The 14,832-nt window shown below is 40.8% G+C and overlaps 1 protein-coding gene across 1 annotated transcript in view; it reads right to left on the minus strand.

Moving 5' to 3' along the window:
• Nucleotides 1-14,184, minus strand: part of MDFIC (MyoD family inhibitor domain containing) — a 49,250-nt gene extending 35,066 nt beyond the window's left edge. Inside the window, exons 1-3 of the mRNA XM_060279586.1 lie at nucleotides 13,929-14,184; nucleotides 13,374-13,562; nucleotides 5,336-5,467 (exon numbers count right to left, since the gene is read on the minus strand). Coding sequence (XP_060135569.1) covers nucleotides 5,336-5,467; nucleotides 13,374-13,467 — 226 coding nt within the window. The 5' untranslated portion in view covers nucleotides 13,468-13,562; nucleotides 13,929-14,184. The remainder of the gene's footprint in view (nucleotides 1-5,335; nucleotides 5,468-13,373; nucleotides 13,563-13,928) is intronic.
• Nucleotides 14,185-14,832: the final 648 nt, after the last annotated feature.

Raw genomic sequence — 14,832 nt, forward strand, 5'->3', positions numbered from 1 at the left:
TAGATGGTAATAAAGTATATGTGAGTATTTACCACACCATTTTTGTTTAAAATATCTTGTGCTACTAAAGGACTGATTATTTTGGAGATGGCTAACATTTTAAACCATCTTACGCCTTTACAATTTGGCAAAGTATCTAATTTTGTGTTTCAAATGCTAAATATGGTTAATTGAATATATCATTACTCTCGAAAATTGCAGACTATCACAATGCCAGTTCACTTACTCCACAGTATTATTTCAGGAAAGGTGTGGGCAGGTTCTTATTTTTTGTATGCTATACACAGGCAAGCTTCTTTGAAATATACTGGAACCAAACGGAAACATACATCTTAACATAAAATGCAGCTTTATTTCTGGAAGGTTCATTAGGATGCATTACAGGTATGGGTTGGGGAGAGCGATTTAAGTAATATTTGCTTCAAACAATATATTGCTTTATGTGCTTTATTTAGAAAGCATCAAAATTTTAATTGCTGATCAGAGTTATGGAGATATTAACAAGGAAAGGATAGTGACAAACAATTAGAACTTCCCCCCTGTTAAGATAATGATCTTCTGACTTGGGGTTCACATTACCTAAAACTTTTTGGATTAATGCCTGAAGATGCAGCATAATCCTGTGCATGTCTACTAACAGGCATATCCCACTCTGCTCATTGGACCCTGCACCCAAGCAAATGAGCATCAGATTGTTCATACATAATAAAAATAGCAAACATCAATCTTAGGCTGGAAAGCAAAGTTATTCCCTCAGATAACACACTGCCTGTAGATTTAGTCCTCTTTAGAATCATTGCTATTAATATGACCAACACTTTTTGAACAATTAGAAGATAGTAGACTCGTGTACTTCTCTTAGATTTAAGTTCAGTATATATGGGTAATTCTTAATACAAAGCTTGTTAACACTGACAGTTCGTTCTCATTCAAGAGCTGGTTCCAGTCACATGAAAACATTTATTCAGTCAGTCATTCAATTTGTATGCCGCTTTTTCACACACACAAAATCATGCTCAAATAAGCTTACAACAAAGAAAACAGAAATGCATTTCAAACAAACACTACAAAAACAATTTCATAGCAAAACAATAGCAAATATAATAGCCATACAAAAAAGCACATTTCAATACTATGAATATAACAAGATTAATAAAACATGCAGCATCCAATAGCAAAAATAACAAGGGAGCTTCACGGTTTCACCTTAGTCCTAGAAAGACCCCTCCCATGATGTTGCAGCAGCTTCTTATAAGACTTCTAAGGGCAAGGGGTTGGGGTAGCTGGAAACACCCCATTATGGAAAACATCATATACCGGTAATTGAGCAATGAGTGAAAGTCCTGTATACTGTATTATTAAAATCACTCTTTGAAAGCTATCACATCATCTGACTGGATAAATAACTTTGGCACAAAGTAGCTTTCAGTATATTTTCTGTGGGGCCTCAGTGTAAACTAACCCAATAAGGAAACTCCACCTAAGAGCTGATAATGCAATAGAGATGTCACAAAAGCAAGGTATTATCTGATAAGACTGATCATGTGAATCAGTCCTAAATGATTAGCCCCTCAGAGAACAATTCTCTAATACGTGCAAATGCAGACACTGAAAAAACTACCACTTCAGTTTCTCAAGCACTGTGAGGGATTTTTATTTATTTTTATTTTAGTGCATTACCTTGAAAGGTGCTTCCTTTGCATTTTTTATGGTTTATGGTTTACCAAATTTCTCCACTTACTGAATAGTACACAACATATCCCAGAAGTTTATCCTCCCTGCTCCCTCCAATATGGATAAAAATACCCCTTTCCAGAAAGAACAAGGTGGATGTTTAGTGAAGAAGAGGATAAATTTGAAGCTGAAATGATGGATGGCAGTGACCTTTCTATCTGTAAAACTTCAGCATATAATAGGCTATTTAATCTTGAGAACTGGATTATTATTAATCAATTATTCATGACAGTTTGAATATATGGGAGATGCTTCTTGTTTTCTTAAATATCACAAAGCTGAAGTCCTGTTTGAGCAACAGGAAGATTAAATCTGAACAACTCTACAAGACCCATGCCTATTGCTCCTTCAACTTCTATTGCTTATTGCTATAGAATATAGAACAAATAGTGCTGAATTAACTCCTGCTACGATAATTTTGCAGTAATGTGTCATTCCAACAAAGAAAAATAATGAAAAAACAAGTATATTGATGGAATTTGGCAGAATAGGCTATGTTCTTATGTGAATGGTGACAATGGAATCAGACAGCTTCTCTTTTCAAGGAAAATGTCTCATAAGATCCTAAAGGTGCTCAAATTAAATGCTGAAATGATCAGCTGCATAACATTGCACTTTGAAGGGTGAAAATAGCAAGGCACGATGTGACAATAGTAAGTTTACTTGCATTAGTACTCTTCATGGATAACAACTCTAAGTTTACTTCTCATTTTTTAATTTCTTAATTTACTAGTGGGATGTGAGTGGCGCTGTGGTCTAAACCAGTGGTCCTCAACCCCCGGGCCACGGACTGGTACCGGTCCGTGGATCAATTGGTACCGGGTCGCCCAAGGAACATTAAATACAATTAAATTAAAATTATTAAATCAAAACAATCTAAATAAAATATAAACAATCAACGTCCCCCCCTCAGTGGGCTGCAGTACAATGATCAAACGTTGACTGGTCCGCAGCGATAAAAAGGTTGGGGAGCACTGGTCTAAACCACAGAGCCTAGGGCTTGCCAATCAGAAGGTTGGCAGTTCCAATCCCCGTGAATGGGTGAGATCCAGTTGTTCGGTCCCTGCTCCTGCCAACCTAGTAGTTTGAAAGCACATCAAAGTGCAAGTAGATAAATAGGTGCCGCTCCAGTGGGAAGGTAGATGGCATTTCCGTGCACTGCTCTGGTTCGCCAGTAGCGGCTTAGTCATGACCCGGAAGCTGTACGCTGGCTCCCTCGGCAAGTAAAGCGAGATGAGTGCCGCAACCCCAGAGTCGTCTGTGACTGGACTTAATGGTCAGGGGTCCCTTTACCTTTACCTTACTAGGGAAATGCCAATTTTAAATAAAACACAAAGAAGGTATCATTGAACGAATTAAATACATGAAGCCTGGAGAAGAGACGACTAAGAGGAGATTTAAGAGTCATCTTCAAATATTTGAAGGGCTGTCACATACATGATGGACCCTATTTATTTTCTGCTGCTCTATGGAAAGGGTGAGAAATCTCAGGCCACAAGGTCACAATCACAGAAGAATCACAGAAGAGGGCAACCAAAATGGTCAAAGGCCTGGAAACGATGCCTTATGAGAAACGGCTTAGGGAGCTGGGTATGTTTAGCCTGGAGAAGAGAAGGTTATATGGGTGATATGATAGCCATGTTCAAATATATAAAAGGATGTCATAAAGAGGAGGGAGAAAGATTGTTTTCTGCTGCTCCAGAGAAGTGGACACGGAGCAATGGATTCAAACTACAAGAAAGAAAATTCCACCTAAACATTAGGAAGAACTTCCTGACAGTAAGAGCTGTTCGGCAGTGGAATTTGCTACCAAGGAGTGTGGTGGAGTCTCCTTCTTTGGAGGTCTTTAAGCAGAGGCTTGACAGGCATATGCCAAGAATGCTTTGATGGTGTTTCCTGCTATGCAGGGGGTTGGACTGGATGGCCCTTGTGGTCTCTTCCAACTCTATGATTCTATGAAAAGCAGCTCTTCAGGGCTCTCCTTAGGTCATGTCCCCTCCCAGGCCTCTGTGTCCATCTCAAGTGTTTTTGCCTGGATGGAATATGCTCATGAACATTGATGATCCCTCTTATTGCTAATACCTGGAAGGAGAGGTGGGACAGAATCATGGACCTTTGTGAGGCTGGAATGTATCCTACTGTGGAAGGCAAGTGTCATATCCACTTTTGCTTCTCACTGTGCCTGTCAGTGGCATGTAGCCCCTGGAAAGCTGCTTATGAGAGAATGCAGCTCTCAGGCTGAACAAAACTCCCCAGGCCTGATCCACAGGGTAGAAGCTAAAGCAAGGTGTCCAAATGACAAGAACAAAGATTAAGACTGAACATTAAGAAGAATTTCCTGACAGTGTTAAGCTGTTTAACTCCCCAAAAGTTATTATCTTGTTGTATTTATTTTTTTTACAATAATAAGAAAAATGAAACATCTGGAAACATTTATAATGGGAAAGCTGAGAAGACTTGTAACAAACAGAGCAATATTTGAAACTGCGTAGGTGGATAAACAATCCATTTGGAAGGAGAAAAAAATATTGAGTCATTAAAGTAGCAGTAAATCGGGTCCTCCCTCAAAGAGGGCACATGTTGCGGTGAGACCTGCAAACCGACACCCTGTGTTGTGGGTGGGTAAGATTGGTCAGCCACAACACCCGATTGGTGTTACTTAAATTCTTATTTTTTTTTCAAATAATTGCTTTGTATGTCCTCAATCCAAAATTTACTTTTGACTGATTCCATTTTCTACACAATGGAATGCTCATATCTCATCATTCCAATGCAGTTTTACTAGACCATTAGGGAAGACCCATCAAGAACTCGTGCTGCACGAAACATGCAAACAATAATCCCAATCTTCTAAAGCTACTGAGGCAGAAGTGAAGATTTCACACATAAGACAACTTCCTACATACACTGCACTTTCCTGCACCCCCCCCCATTTGTTGTTGTGAAAATCCCTGTCCACTGCAGACCTCGAAATCAGGAACACAAGAACCTGTGGGATCAGGCGAACACCCCCTCTAGGTCCAGCATCCTGTTCTCACAGTGACCAACCAAATGCCTATGGGAAATCCACAAGCAGGATTCGATAGGACTGACCCATCCCATCTGTATGAGGGGGAGACAGGCACGAGCAGATAATTTGTGCCATTAAGACTAGCTACTCACTGAGATCAGGCTGGATGAAATTTGAATTTATAACTTGAATACTTGAATCACTGCCTTCTATAGAGAATCTGAAGGTACTCTCCTCTCTCCCTCACACACAACAAGACTGACAAATCTCAAGATTGTTCAAAGGGCATTTGCCTTCCTTGGAATTAATGGAAAACAGCATTACGGGATCTTAAAATAATAATTGCACAGATGTGCTGCCTGACATGGTATAATGCATGTTTGCTCATGTCACAAAAACAGCTTGTTTATCTCTAGGTGCTCTTTGATGATGAAGACTGACAGAAATCATCCCTGAGAAGAAATTATATTGACACACATTAGAGTTCTACACAAATGCATTTGACACACATTTAGCTACATCAACAGTCAGTACAAGATTACACTAAAAAGGCAAGTCTAAACAGCAGCAATTAGCTCTGAAAATACTTACTTCTGATGAGGTCATCACCAGTGCAATTCCCCCAGACAGGCTGGTCTTCTGCATCTACTTGTGTATTTGGGTTATTTGAAGGTTCTCTGATCTCTCTCTCTCCTAGCGCTGTTCTTCCTCTATCACATTTTTCTAAATAACAACAAAGCATTACACTATAAGCAATGTAAGAAGATTTACCCCTTCCTTTCCAAGCTGCTTTATCAACAAGAATTTTCCAAACTGTTCTCTTATAAATTGTTCATGGCTAAGCTGTAAGAGTTAAGAATTACCCTGTTTCTCATATTTTAAGACATACCCATAAAATAAGCCATAGCAGGATTTTTAAGCATTCAAGGAATATAAGCCATACCCCGAAAATAAGACATAGTGATAGGCGCAGCAGCAATGCCGGCCGCGGCAGGAGGAGGAGGAAAAAAGAAGACATCCCTTGAAAATAAGCCATAGTGTGTTTTTTTGAGGAAAAAATACATATAAGACATGTCTTATAATATGAGAAACACGGTAGCAAAAAGATTAAGGATAACTAAAATTATTTAATAATTGTTCTCTCAATTTATTATTTAGTTGCAGCAAGTTAAGAAAACTACTTCTCCCTCTGTCCTAACCATTCCCTCACTGAAACATACTAAGGGATAAAGAGACTTCACGCTTGTGGGATCTGCTTTGGTGGTGGTGGTTTTTACTTGATCTTAGAGTTCCGCAAGCTGGAGCCAAGTGTTTGCATAGTAGCTCAGAAGTCCACACAGGGTAAATAGGGTAAATAGTATCTTATAACATATACTTAGCACAGGAATTTATTTTGAGAACCAAAACTGAACTCTCAGTCTCAACCTTTTCATACAAAAATCCACTCCAGGTTTTCCCCTTGGTTTTCTTTTTCTTTTCTTTTCTTTTTTTGTTGTCTAACTGAGAGCGTGAGTTTTATGTGGAATCTACACACATATAAAAAATGTTCTGAAAATGCTTTTTAAAAAGTGTTTTTAAAAATACATTGAATTTTCCATAAGGCTCACCATCGCCATCTAGTGTCACATTGTGTATTGCACTTAAAACACATTTAAAACATTTTATTTGCAGCTGTATAGCTGAGTCCTTAGTTGTTGCTATTGCTAAACAGCTGGAAACCTTTGCCATCTACTGTAGAAATGATATCATTTTGAAGTATTATTTTATATACAGTGGTACCTCTACTTATGAATGACTCGACTTACTATGTTTCTACTTATGAATGGAGCTCCGTCCGCCATCTTGGATGCTGTTTAGATAGGATTTTTTCTCCCAATGCATTCCTATGGGATTCAACTTACAATTTTTTTTGACTTGCGAATGTGTGTTTGGAACGCATTAAATTTGTAAGTAGAGGTACCACTGTACTTAATTAAGGATTTCTGTACCAGCATTTACAAAATGGTCACAGGAAGTTCTGCAATTTTTTTAAAAAAAAATGCATAAATACGTAATATAAAACATTTAAACAGCAAACTAAAATATCAGCAATAGTATCAGCAAGCAGGCAGAAGTTCCAGCTATACTGTAATTCTGTAATACCTATAGTTCCACATCTGTGTACTAAATTAAAGCAATGATGGTGCAAGAGGTCATTCCAAAGTGTTGAAGCTGATACTGAGAAGGCCTTATTAGAGGCCCTCTCATTTCTTACATCCTCAGTTGAGAGAAGCACCAAAAGGCCACCCTGCTGGTCTTATAAAGTGTTGGTCACATGGGCAAGACACGTTAGTATGGCAAGCAACCCTACTGTTTGGCTCTCGTGTGAGATCTCCCTCATTCCAACATCACTGATCGCATGGGATAAAACCTCAAGAGAGCAACAATCATGTTCCCTCTGTAACACAGGACTGGCTCTGTGTTATTTGGAAAGCACTGGAGTTATGTACCATTAAAAACTCTGAACCTCCAAAGTTCTTCACAGTCCATTTGAAAACCTGAAACTCCAAAGTACTTTGGCCAGAATAACAAGAAAGGGTGAGTCATGCTGCATAGATACACTGTTGTGTGTGTGTGCGTGTGTGTGTGTGCATGTATGTTGCTGTTTAGTCGTGTCATATATGTATGTATATACAGGGTGAGTCCTTTAAAAGAGGCCCCGTGAATACAGGGTACAGTGGCACCTCAGGTTAATAACTTAATTCGTTCCGGAGGTCCGTTCTTAACCTGAAACCATTCTTAACCTGAGGTACCACTTTAGCTAATGGGGCCTCCTGCTGCTGCCGCCGCACCACCACCACGCGATTCCTGTTCTCATCCTGAAGCCAAGTTCTTAACCCGAGGTACTACTTCCAGGTTAGCGGAGTCTGTAACCTGAAACGTCTGTAACCTGAGGTACCACAGTACACATGTTCCACGGGGCCTCTTTTAAAAGTCTCACCGTGTGTGTGTGTGTGTATACAAAACCACCCATCCACACATGCATAGAACCCGAAGATTTCTGATACACAGAAAAGTGTCACATTCATATATCTTTTTTTTTTATTAAAAAAACCCAAAGCTGTCATATGACCAAAATCCTATTTAATAAAGCAATTCCAGATATCTTTATGTGGCCAACTTTTGAAGTAGTTTCCAGCCTACATACTTTAGCGATTACACAAATACCCCCTAATCTGCACTATTTTAGAATTGGCAAACATAATTAAAGGGAAAGCAAATTTTGCATAAACATTTTGAATTTAGGAAGTGCATTTTATATATTTTCATGGCCATCCTTTAGATATGTGTATTGCCGTTCAATTAAACAATGGACATGTGCACTGAAGAGCTGTGATTGATGACAGATCTTTCTTTAAAGGTTCCATGCCAGGTGGTCTCTGTGTTGCAATGGATCAGTGCATTCTGGCTGTTAACCAGAAGGCAGGTGGTTCGAGCCCACCTAGGAACGGCTGTGGGCAGGATTCCTGCATTGCAGGGGGTGGACTAGATGACCCTTGGGGTCATCTAGTCCAACTCTACAATTCCATGATAAATAGCCCATGTCATATTTCAAAGTAAAAAGCTGTTTGCCTTTTTAGCATCGCAATGACTGCAGCAGAAACTTCAAAGGAAATATCAACTATGTTGCATTTGCCCAAACAGCATCACTCGGTTCAAAGTTCTGACTGGAAAGGAATCCGAGATCGGAAACTGCTGTACTAAGCAGACCAAGATGGTATGAGGTAAAAGCCAATGTCACTAAAGTCATTTAGGCTTTGACTTCAGAAGAATATGCATGTGTCACTGCCACAAGGGCATTAATCATCTTAACTGAAATTATGCACAAGAAACTGAATGCAGAAGTATGTCCTTGCGACATTTACACTTAAGCTTGTCGAGAAATCTTGCATTTTCTTGGCTGATACTAATAAATTCATAGTTGTGTTAGAAGCAAGAAGAACAATGTAACATAAGACATTGTAACATAATACAAGACACTATTGTCTCAAAAGGTATTATTACTCATCACTCAAAACTGTAGCATTTAATAAATATGAAAAATCTTAGTAACATTTTTTCAACCGTTAAGAGGGGCAGGAGGGGGAATCCAATTACTCATAACATTAAAACCAGTTACCAGTAAAGGGTGGCGCAAAATCTGGAAAAATTAGAGTAATTGTGAAACTTGAGATTTTAGCAGTATTGATTTACTGTTATTTCTATTGGAGCACAATAGCAAAAATGTCATAGCTTTCTCTCATAAAAAGTACCTCTTTCCAAAGCATATCTACCCATCTAAGAGACTGTGTGACTGCTATATCCATTTCACACTTACCAACCTCAAGTTACAACCCAGTTTGGAGTTGATATGCAGCAAAACATCCTTAGAAAATCACATTGTTCATTATCATTCTCTGTATTATTAAACAGTACTGTAAATAAAAACATCACTAAGTTTGAAATCCTAAACACACTTATAAGGGAAACACCACCTCTGAACACAACAGGGCTTCCTACTGGGTAAGCCCTGTTCTAGGACAGTGGTCCCCCGTTAGCAAAGTACGGTGCCCCCCCCCCCCGTTGTTGTTGTTTTAAATCCAAGCCATGGATCCCCTGCTTTTAAATTTTTTGATACCTTTATGGTAGTTTTTGTTATGTGAATGGTGCCACAGACACCTTGAGTGGGTTACGTGGACCTTCTGGGATCCCTGGACCACCAATTGGGAACCACTGTTCTAGAATACTTTTAGTTCACAACAGGTTACAGATCTATGAGTCTTGAGTGGCACTGTCAGGCAACTGCAACACAAGTGGGAAGCCTCTCTAACCAAAGGGGAATGGGGGTGAGCAGGAGAAATAAAATTAAAAGGCTGCATCACTTTACTTGTTGCAGTTCTCCAAACTAAAAAAAGCTCCAACGCAAATCAGAACTCAGAAACATTTACAGTAAGTTACATGATGACTCAACTGCACGTATTATGGGCTGCTGTCTCTCAAGCTTTGCAGATATTACTGACTCCTGTTAGCATCATCATACAAAGGCAAATGCTGCCAGCATAATCTACTCAGTGGAGGTCCATTCCATTGGCCAAATTTCAATGAGAGACTAGGCTGTCAGAATCATCCCTCCCCACATTTCCATATTAGAGTTTGGCTCCATTTGGCTCAAATCTTACACCCACTCCCTTGTCCTGTGCTTCAGACCTGAGCAGCCAGGGCTCAGCTCTCATCCAGAATAATATCTTCCTCCTAATTATAAACATTCCAATGTTTCAATTAATCAGTCTTTGTTTCAGGTGTTTCAGGAAGTATCTGCTTGCACTGTTTTATTTTTTGTAATGGTGAGGTCCATTAACCATTCAGAATGATAGCATGATAGTGTGAAGGAGAAGGTACCAACCAATCATTGCAAGTCTGGTTGCAGTTCCTCAATTATGGCAAGGAAGGCAGGAACTTCACAATTTGCTTTGTTATAAGTATATTTATGCCACCCTTCAATTATATTCCCAGGGCAGTTTACAAAATAACATGAAAATAACATGTAAATACAAAAAATACAGCAATCTAAAAGCCACAAAATAATAAAACAGCAAAATTAAAACTGCATCTAAAACGTTTAGGAAAATAAAAATGTATATGCCTGGCAGCAACAGGATAGAAAAGCACCTGTAGGGCAAAAATCTCTAGGAAGAATGTTCCACTACTGGTGAACCACAACTATATGACCATGTGCTGAATACTTCTCACCACTGACCATCACCCATACATCTAGAATTACAGAAGGTGAGTAGGTGAGAGAAATAGGGTGGCAGCTTGACATCCGGACAACTCCTAATTTCATTGGCAGGCAAAAAGTTCGACCTCCTCTCTCCACAATCACACACCCTTATGACCTTTTAAATTACATCCTCATCTTCCACTTTATACATTACTGGTGTTCATCTGCTTTTAAAAGATGTGGGTCTGCTGCACAGGATAGTTTGGGCCTAAGAAAATGTAAAAGTTTTGAGGCTGATCTTTCAACTGTAGCACTAAACAGCCTAAATATATCATCTCTCTTTATAGGTAAAGGTAAAGGGACCCCTGACCGTTAGGTCCAGTCGCGGAAGACTCTGAGGTTGCAGCGCTCATCTCGCTTTATTGGCCGAGGGAGCTGGCATACAGCTTCCGGGTCATGTGGCCAGCATGACTAAGCCGCTTCTGGCGAGCCAAAGCAGCACACAGAAACACCGTTTACCTTCCTTCTGGAGCGGTACCTATTTATCTACTTGCACTTTGACGTGCTTTCAAACTGCTAGGTTGGCAGGAGCTGGGACAGAGCAATGGGAGCTCACCCCAGGGATTGTGGTTTGTTTCATGCAAACAAACTATGAATGGGAAGCTTCACATCACTGTTTCTTTGACGGCAGCATAGCCATACAAAGAGGAATGGTTCTCATACAGATTCTATGGGAAGGACTCTTGCTTTTTTTAAAGTCCTGAGACATCTCAAAAAGCAAGTAAGTTTGATTCTTGTTTACATCTCCATGTGTGCTAAGTAAATGAGATACCCATACACTGCAACAGCGCATAGATAGGCTTCAGATCTGAGAAATGCTCATGGAAGTGGCCTAAGTATGTCCATACATTATATATTGTTCCTTAATAACTCAAAAAGTGTTTCATAAAACAGTTCTGATGTATGCAGGCATACACCCAACTCCAGATAATAAACTGGCAGCAGCATTTTGTCCCAGCTGAATTTTCTGAAAACACTAAGCAATCCTATCTAGAATGCATTACCGAAGTCCAACCTCGAGGTCACTAGGGCATGAATGACCATGACTTTGCCCGACTTTGCCAGGGAGAGGTGTAACTCATGCACCAGACAACACTGGTAAAAGATACCCTTAGTCACTGCCATTGTGTAAGTGGAAAAGTTACCTTATTAACCTCTACAGCAACTTGGTGCCATACAGTTCAATCTTAAGCATGTTTTATTCAGTAAAAACCAACATGTTAAATGGAATTTACATTTAACTTATTAAGAGGCTGCAATCAAATGTGCTTTATGAGGGTGAAAATCCCACTGATCACAGTGGGATTTACTTTAAAGTAAACCTTCATTGGATCGGCTGTTATTGATTTTCCCTATGAATTCTTTAGAAGTTTAATTCTGACAAAAGTTACATGGCAAGGATAGTTAAGCACTTCTACAATAATGAAGGTTTGTTATTATTAACACATATTTCTAGTGTGTCAAATTCATCCTTGAGTTTAGATTGCTGCTGCAACAATATTGTCACCATACAGTTGTGGACTAGTGTAAGTATTTATTTTGGTCTTCAAATATTATTGTGCATAGTGGAGAACCATTTAAAGACAAAGTGTCAGTTCTAAAAGAGTAAAAACCATGAAGTGGTTAAAATACTAGATATTGCCTTTAAAAGAAAAAGAAAATCACTTAAATGCCTCTCATTTTATTTACAGAAAAGGGTATTCCAAAATCTAAAACACTTTAAATGCTGTTAAAACACAGAACTCTTTACATAAACAAACAGTGTCACATGACCATCCTCCTACTTGAATGTGCTCACTTTAAACTTATCCCCTGGTGAAACTGGAAGCCAAAATTTAAAACAAAATTGAAAGTAAACAGCCATCTACACATAGGAGGCTGCCTTGCACTGACCAACCGGTTGTCCATCAAACTCAAGTATTGCCTACTGACTGGCAGCCACTCTCATGGGTTTCGGATAGCGGTCCCTCCCTGTCCTACCTGGAGATGCTGGGACCTTCTACATGCAAAGCAGACATTCTACCATTGAGCTACTGTCTTTCCCCTACAAACATTTTGTTGCATATATAAGCATTTTAAAGCAGGCATCCCCAAACTGCGGCCCTCCAGATGTTTTGGCCTACAACTCCCATGATCCCTAGCTAACAGGACCATTTGTCAGGGATGATGGGAATTGTAGTCCAAAACATCTGGAGGGCCGAAGTTTGGGGATGCCTGTTTTAAAGCATATCTACTCTGGAGCAGCTGCTCATATGCACACTTTCAGGCAGTTTGGAGGGAGAAGATAAAGGCCTAGCCTGAAATCACCTGCCCCCTCCCCTCCAGTTTCAAAACTACTACATACTCTACAAAGCGAAAAATAAGAGTTTTGTACATATTTAGTCCGGCATTCCTTGGCCTGCTTCGGAATTTGGGAGGTGTGGCAAAAATGGCAACAACAACAAAAAATGCCAGGAGTGAAGAACAGCCATCTCTTTGAACGCATCTAGAGGAAGCACTGGAGAAGGAAGTGACACAGGGACACAAACCCCCTCATTTTATGCCTGTTTTGCAGAAGAATCCCACCACCACCACCCACTTTCCTAACAGGATGTGGGGAAGGTAGAAAAGGCAACCATAGCTGCCAAGATTTCCCTTTTCTCGCGAGGAAGCCTATTCAGCATAAGGGAAAATCCCTTTAAAAAAGGGATAACTTGGCAGCTATGAAGGCAACACACACACACCTCTCCTTCCCAATGCACACAGCCTAATCTCAGCTGCATCGTTTCAGCTGTTCAGCCGTCGCGGCTCTTCCCCCAGAAAAAAACCAAAAACTTTCGAACAACTTACCTCGAGGGAGCGAGATCAAAAAGCTGTTTTCAGCCGGAGCTGCGCGCTCTGGCCCTTCAGGCCCTGAAGGAAGAGGTTCTCTCGCTTGGGACATCTGCCAAGCTCTCTTCCTCCGAGTAATAAAGAGCTTAAACGCCCCTCTCCTCCTCCTCCTCCTCCTCCTCCTCTCGACAAGGCTAACACAAGACCCTGAAGGAAGAAACAAATGAAGAAGTCTTTCAGACGGGCTTCGAGGCGCGCATTCTCTCTCACACACAACCACACACATACCCCGGTATATACAGTACGTATTATCTGACTTGCTTGCAGGCAAAGGACGGGAGATGCGCCGCCGCCAAAGAGAAGCCCAAACTTTTCTTTTGCAAAGCAGCCGGGCGCGCCGGTTTCTGCTGAAATGTTAACACACACACACACACACACACACACACACACACACACACACACACACACGTTGTTGTTTATTTTTAACCCAAAACACCGCGCGCGAAGAAGAGGAGCCAGCCAAAAGCTTCGGGCCGAAACAAAACAAAAGCAACCTCCTTCAGCGCCTTTTACCTTGGCATTTCCTCTCAAGAAGTCCTGCTCTCTTCCTTCCCGGGGTTGGGAGGGAAAGAAGGAAGGAAAGGGGGGGAGAGAGAAATAACTTTAGCAGGATCTCTTCTCCCAGGCCAGCCGCTTCCCCAACATCTCCCCTCCCGTTCCCGCCTCTTTCTTCCGCGCCCCCCCTTTCTTTCCTTTCCTCCGGCTGTTTAGCACCCCACCCACCCACCGGGGCAGCGGCTTAGCTTGGCCCCAGACGGAGCCTCCCAGCGCGGAAACTGGCGTCAGCTTCGGCCCGAGCGCGGCTCGCGCCCCTCCCGCCAAAAGTGGGGCTCTCGCGCTCTCTTTCTCATTTCCCCTCCCCACCAGCCGTCATCGTTTCCTCACGAAAACCGCCTGGCTCTTCTTTTTAGACAGGCAGCGCGGTACTTACTTAAGAAGACATAAACAAAAAACAAAAAACCGAGCTTGGCTTGGTCCTAAGGAACAACTAGCCTGACTATAGTTGTTGTTGTCCCTGAATGGAGTGAACTTTTTTTTTACAAGACGAATGGACTCGGACCTGTTGCACCTGATGGCCTTTAGGCCCAGGGAAGTTTATATAGCTCCAGCCAGGGCCAGATTTAGGTTTGATGAGGCCCTAAGCTACTGAAGGTAATTGTCACTGTTTTTTGTGTTGCAAATACTCAATGCTATATGGTAATTTATGGACCTAATAGGTATCTAAAGCCATTTGCACATAACAAAATACGTACTTTATCAAAGTAATTGTTGAACTGAAATACAATTAAGAAGTATATTAATAGTGAAATACAACTAAGAAGAAGTATATTTGCCCCCCCCCGAGAGTGGGGCCTTAAGCTATAGCTTGTTTAGCTTATATGTAAATCCAGCACTGGCTCCAGCAGCCCTAAATATA

The sequence above is a fragment of the Zootoca vivipara genome, chromosome 10 (genome assembly GCF_963506605.1).
Source record: "Zootoca vivipara chromosome 10, rZooViv1.1, whole genome shotgun sequence".
In the NCBI taxonomy this organism is placed as follows: Eukaryota; Metazoa; Chordata; class Lepidosauria; order Squamata; family Lacertidae; genus Zootoca; species Zootoca vivipara.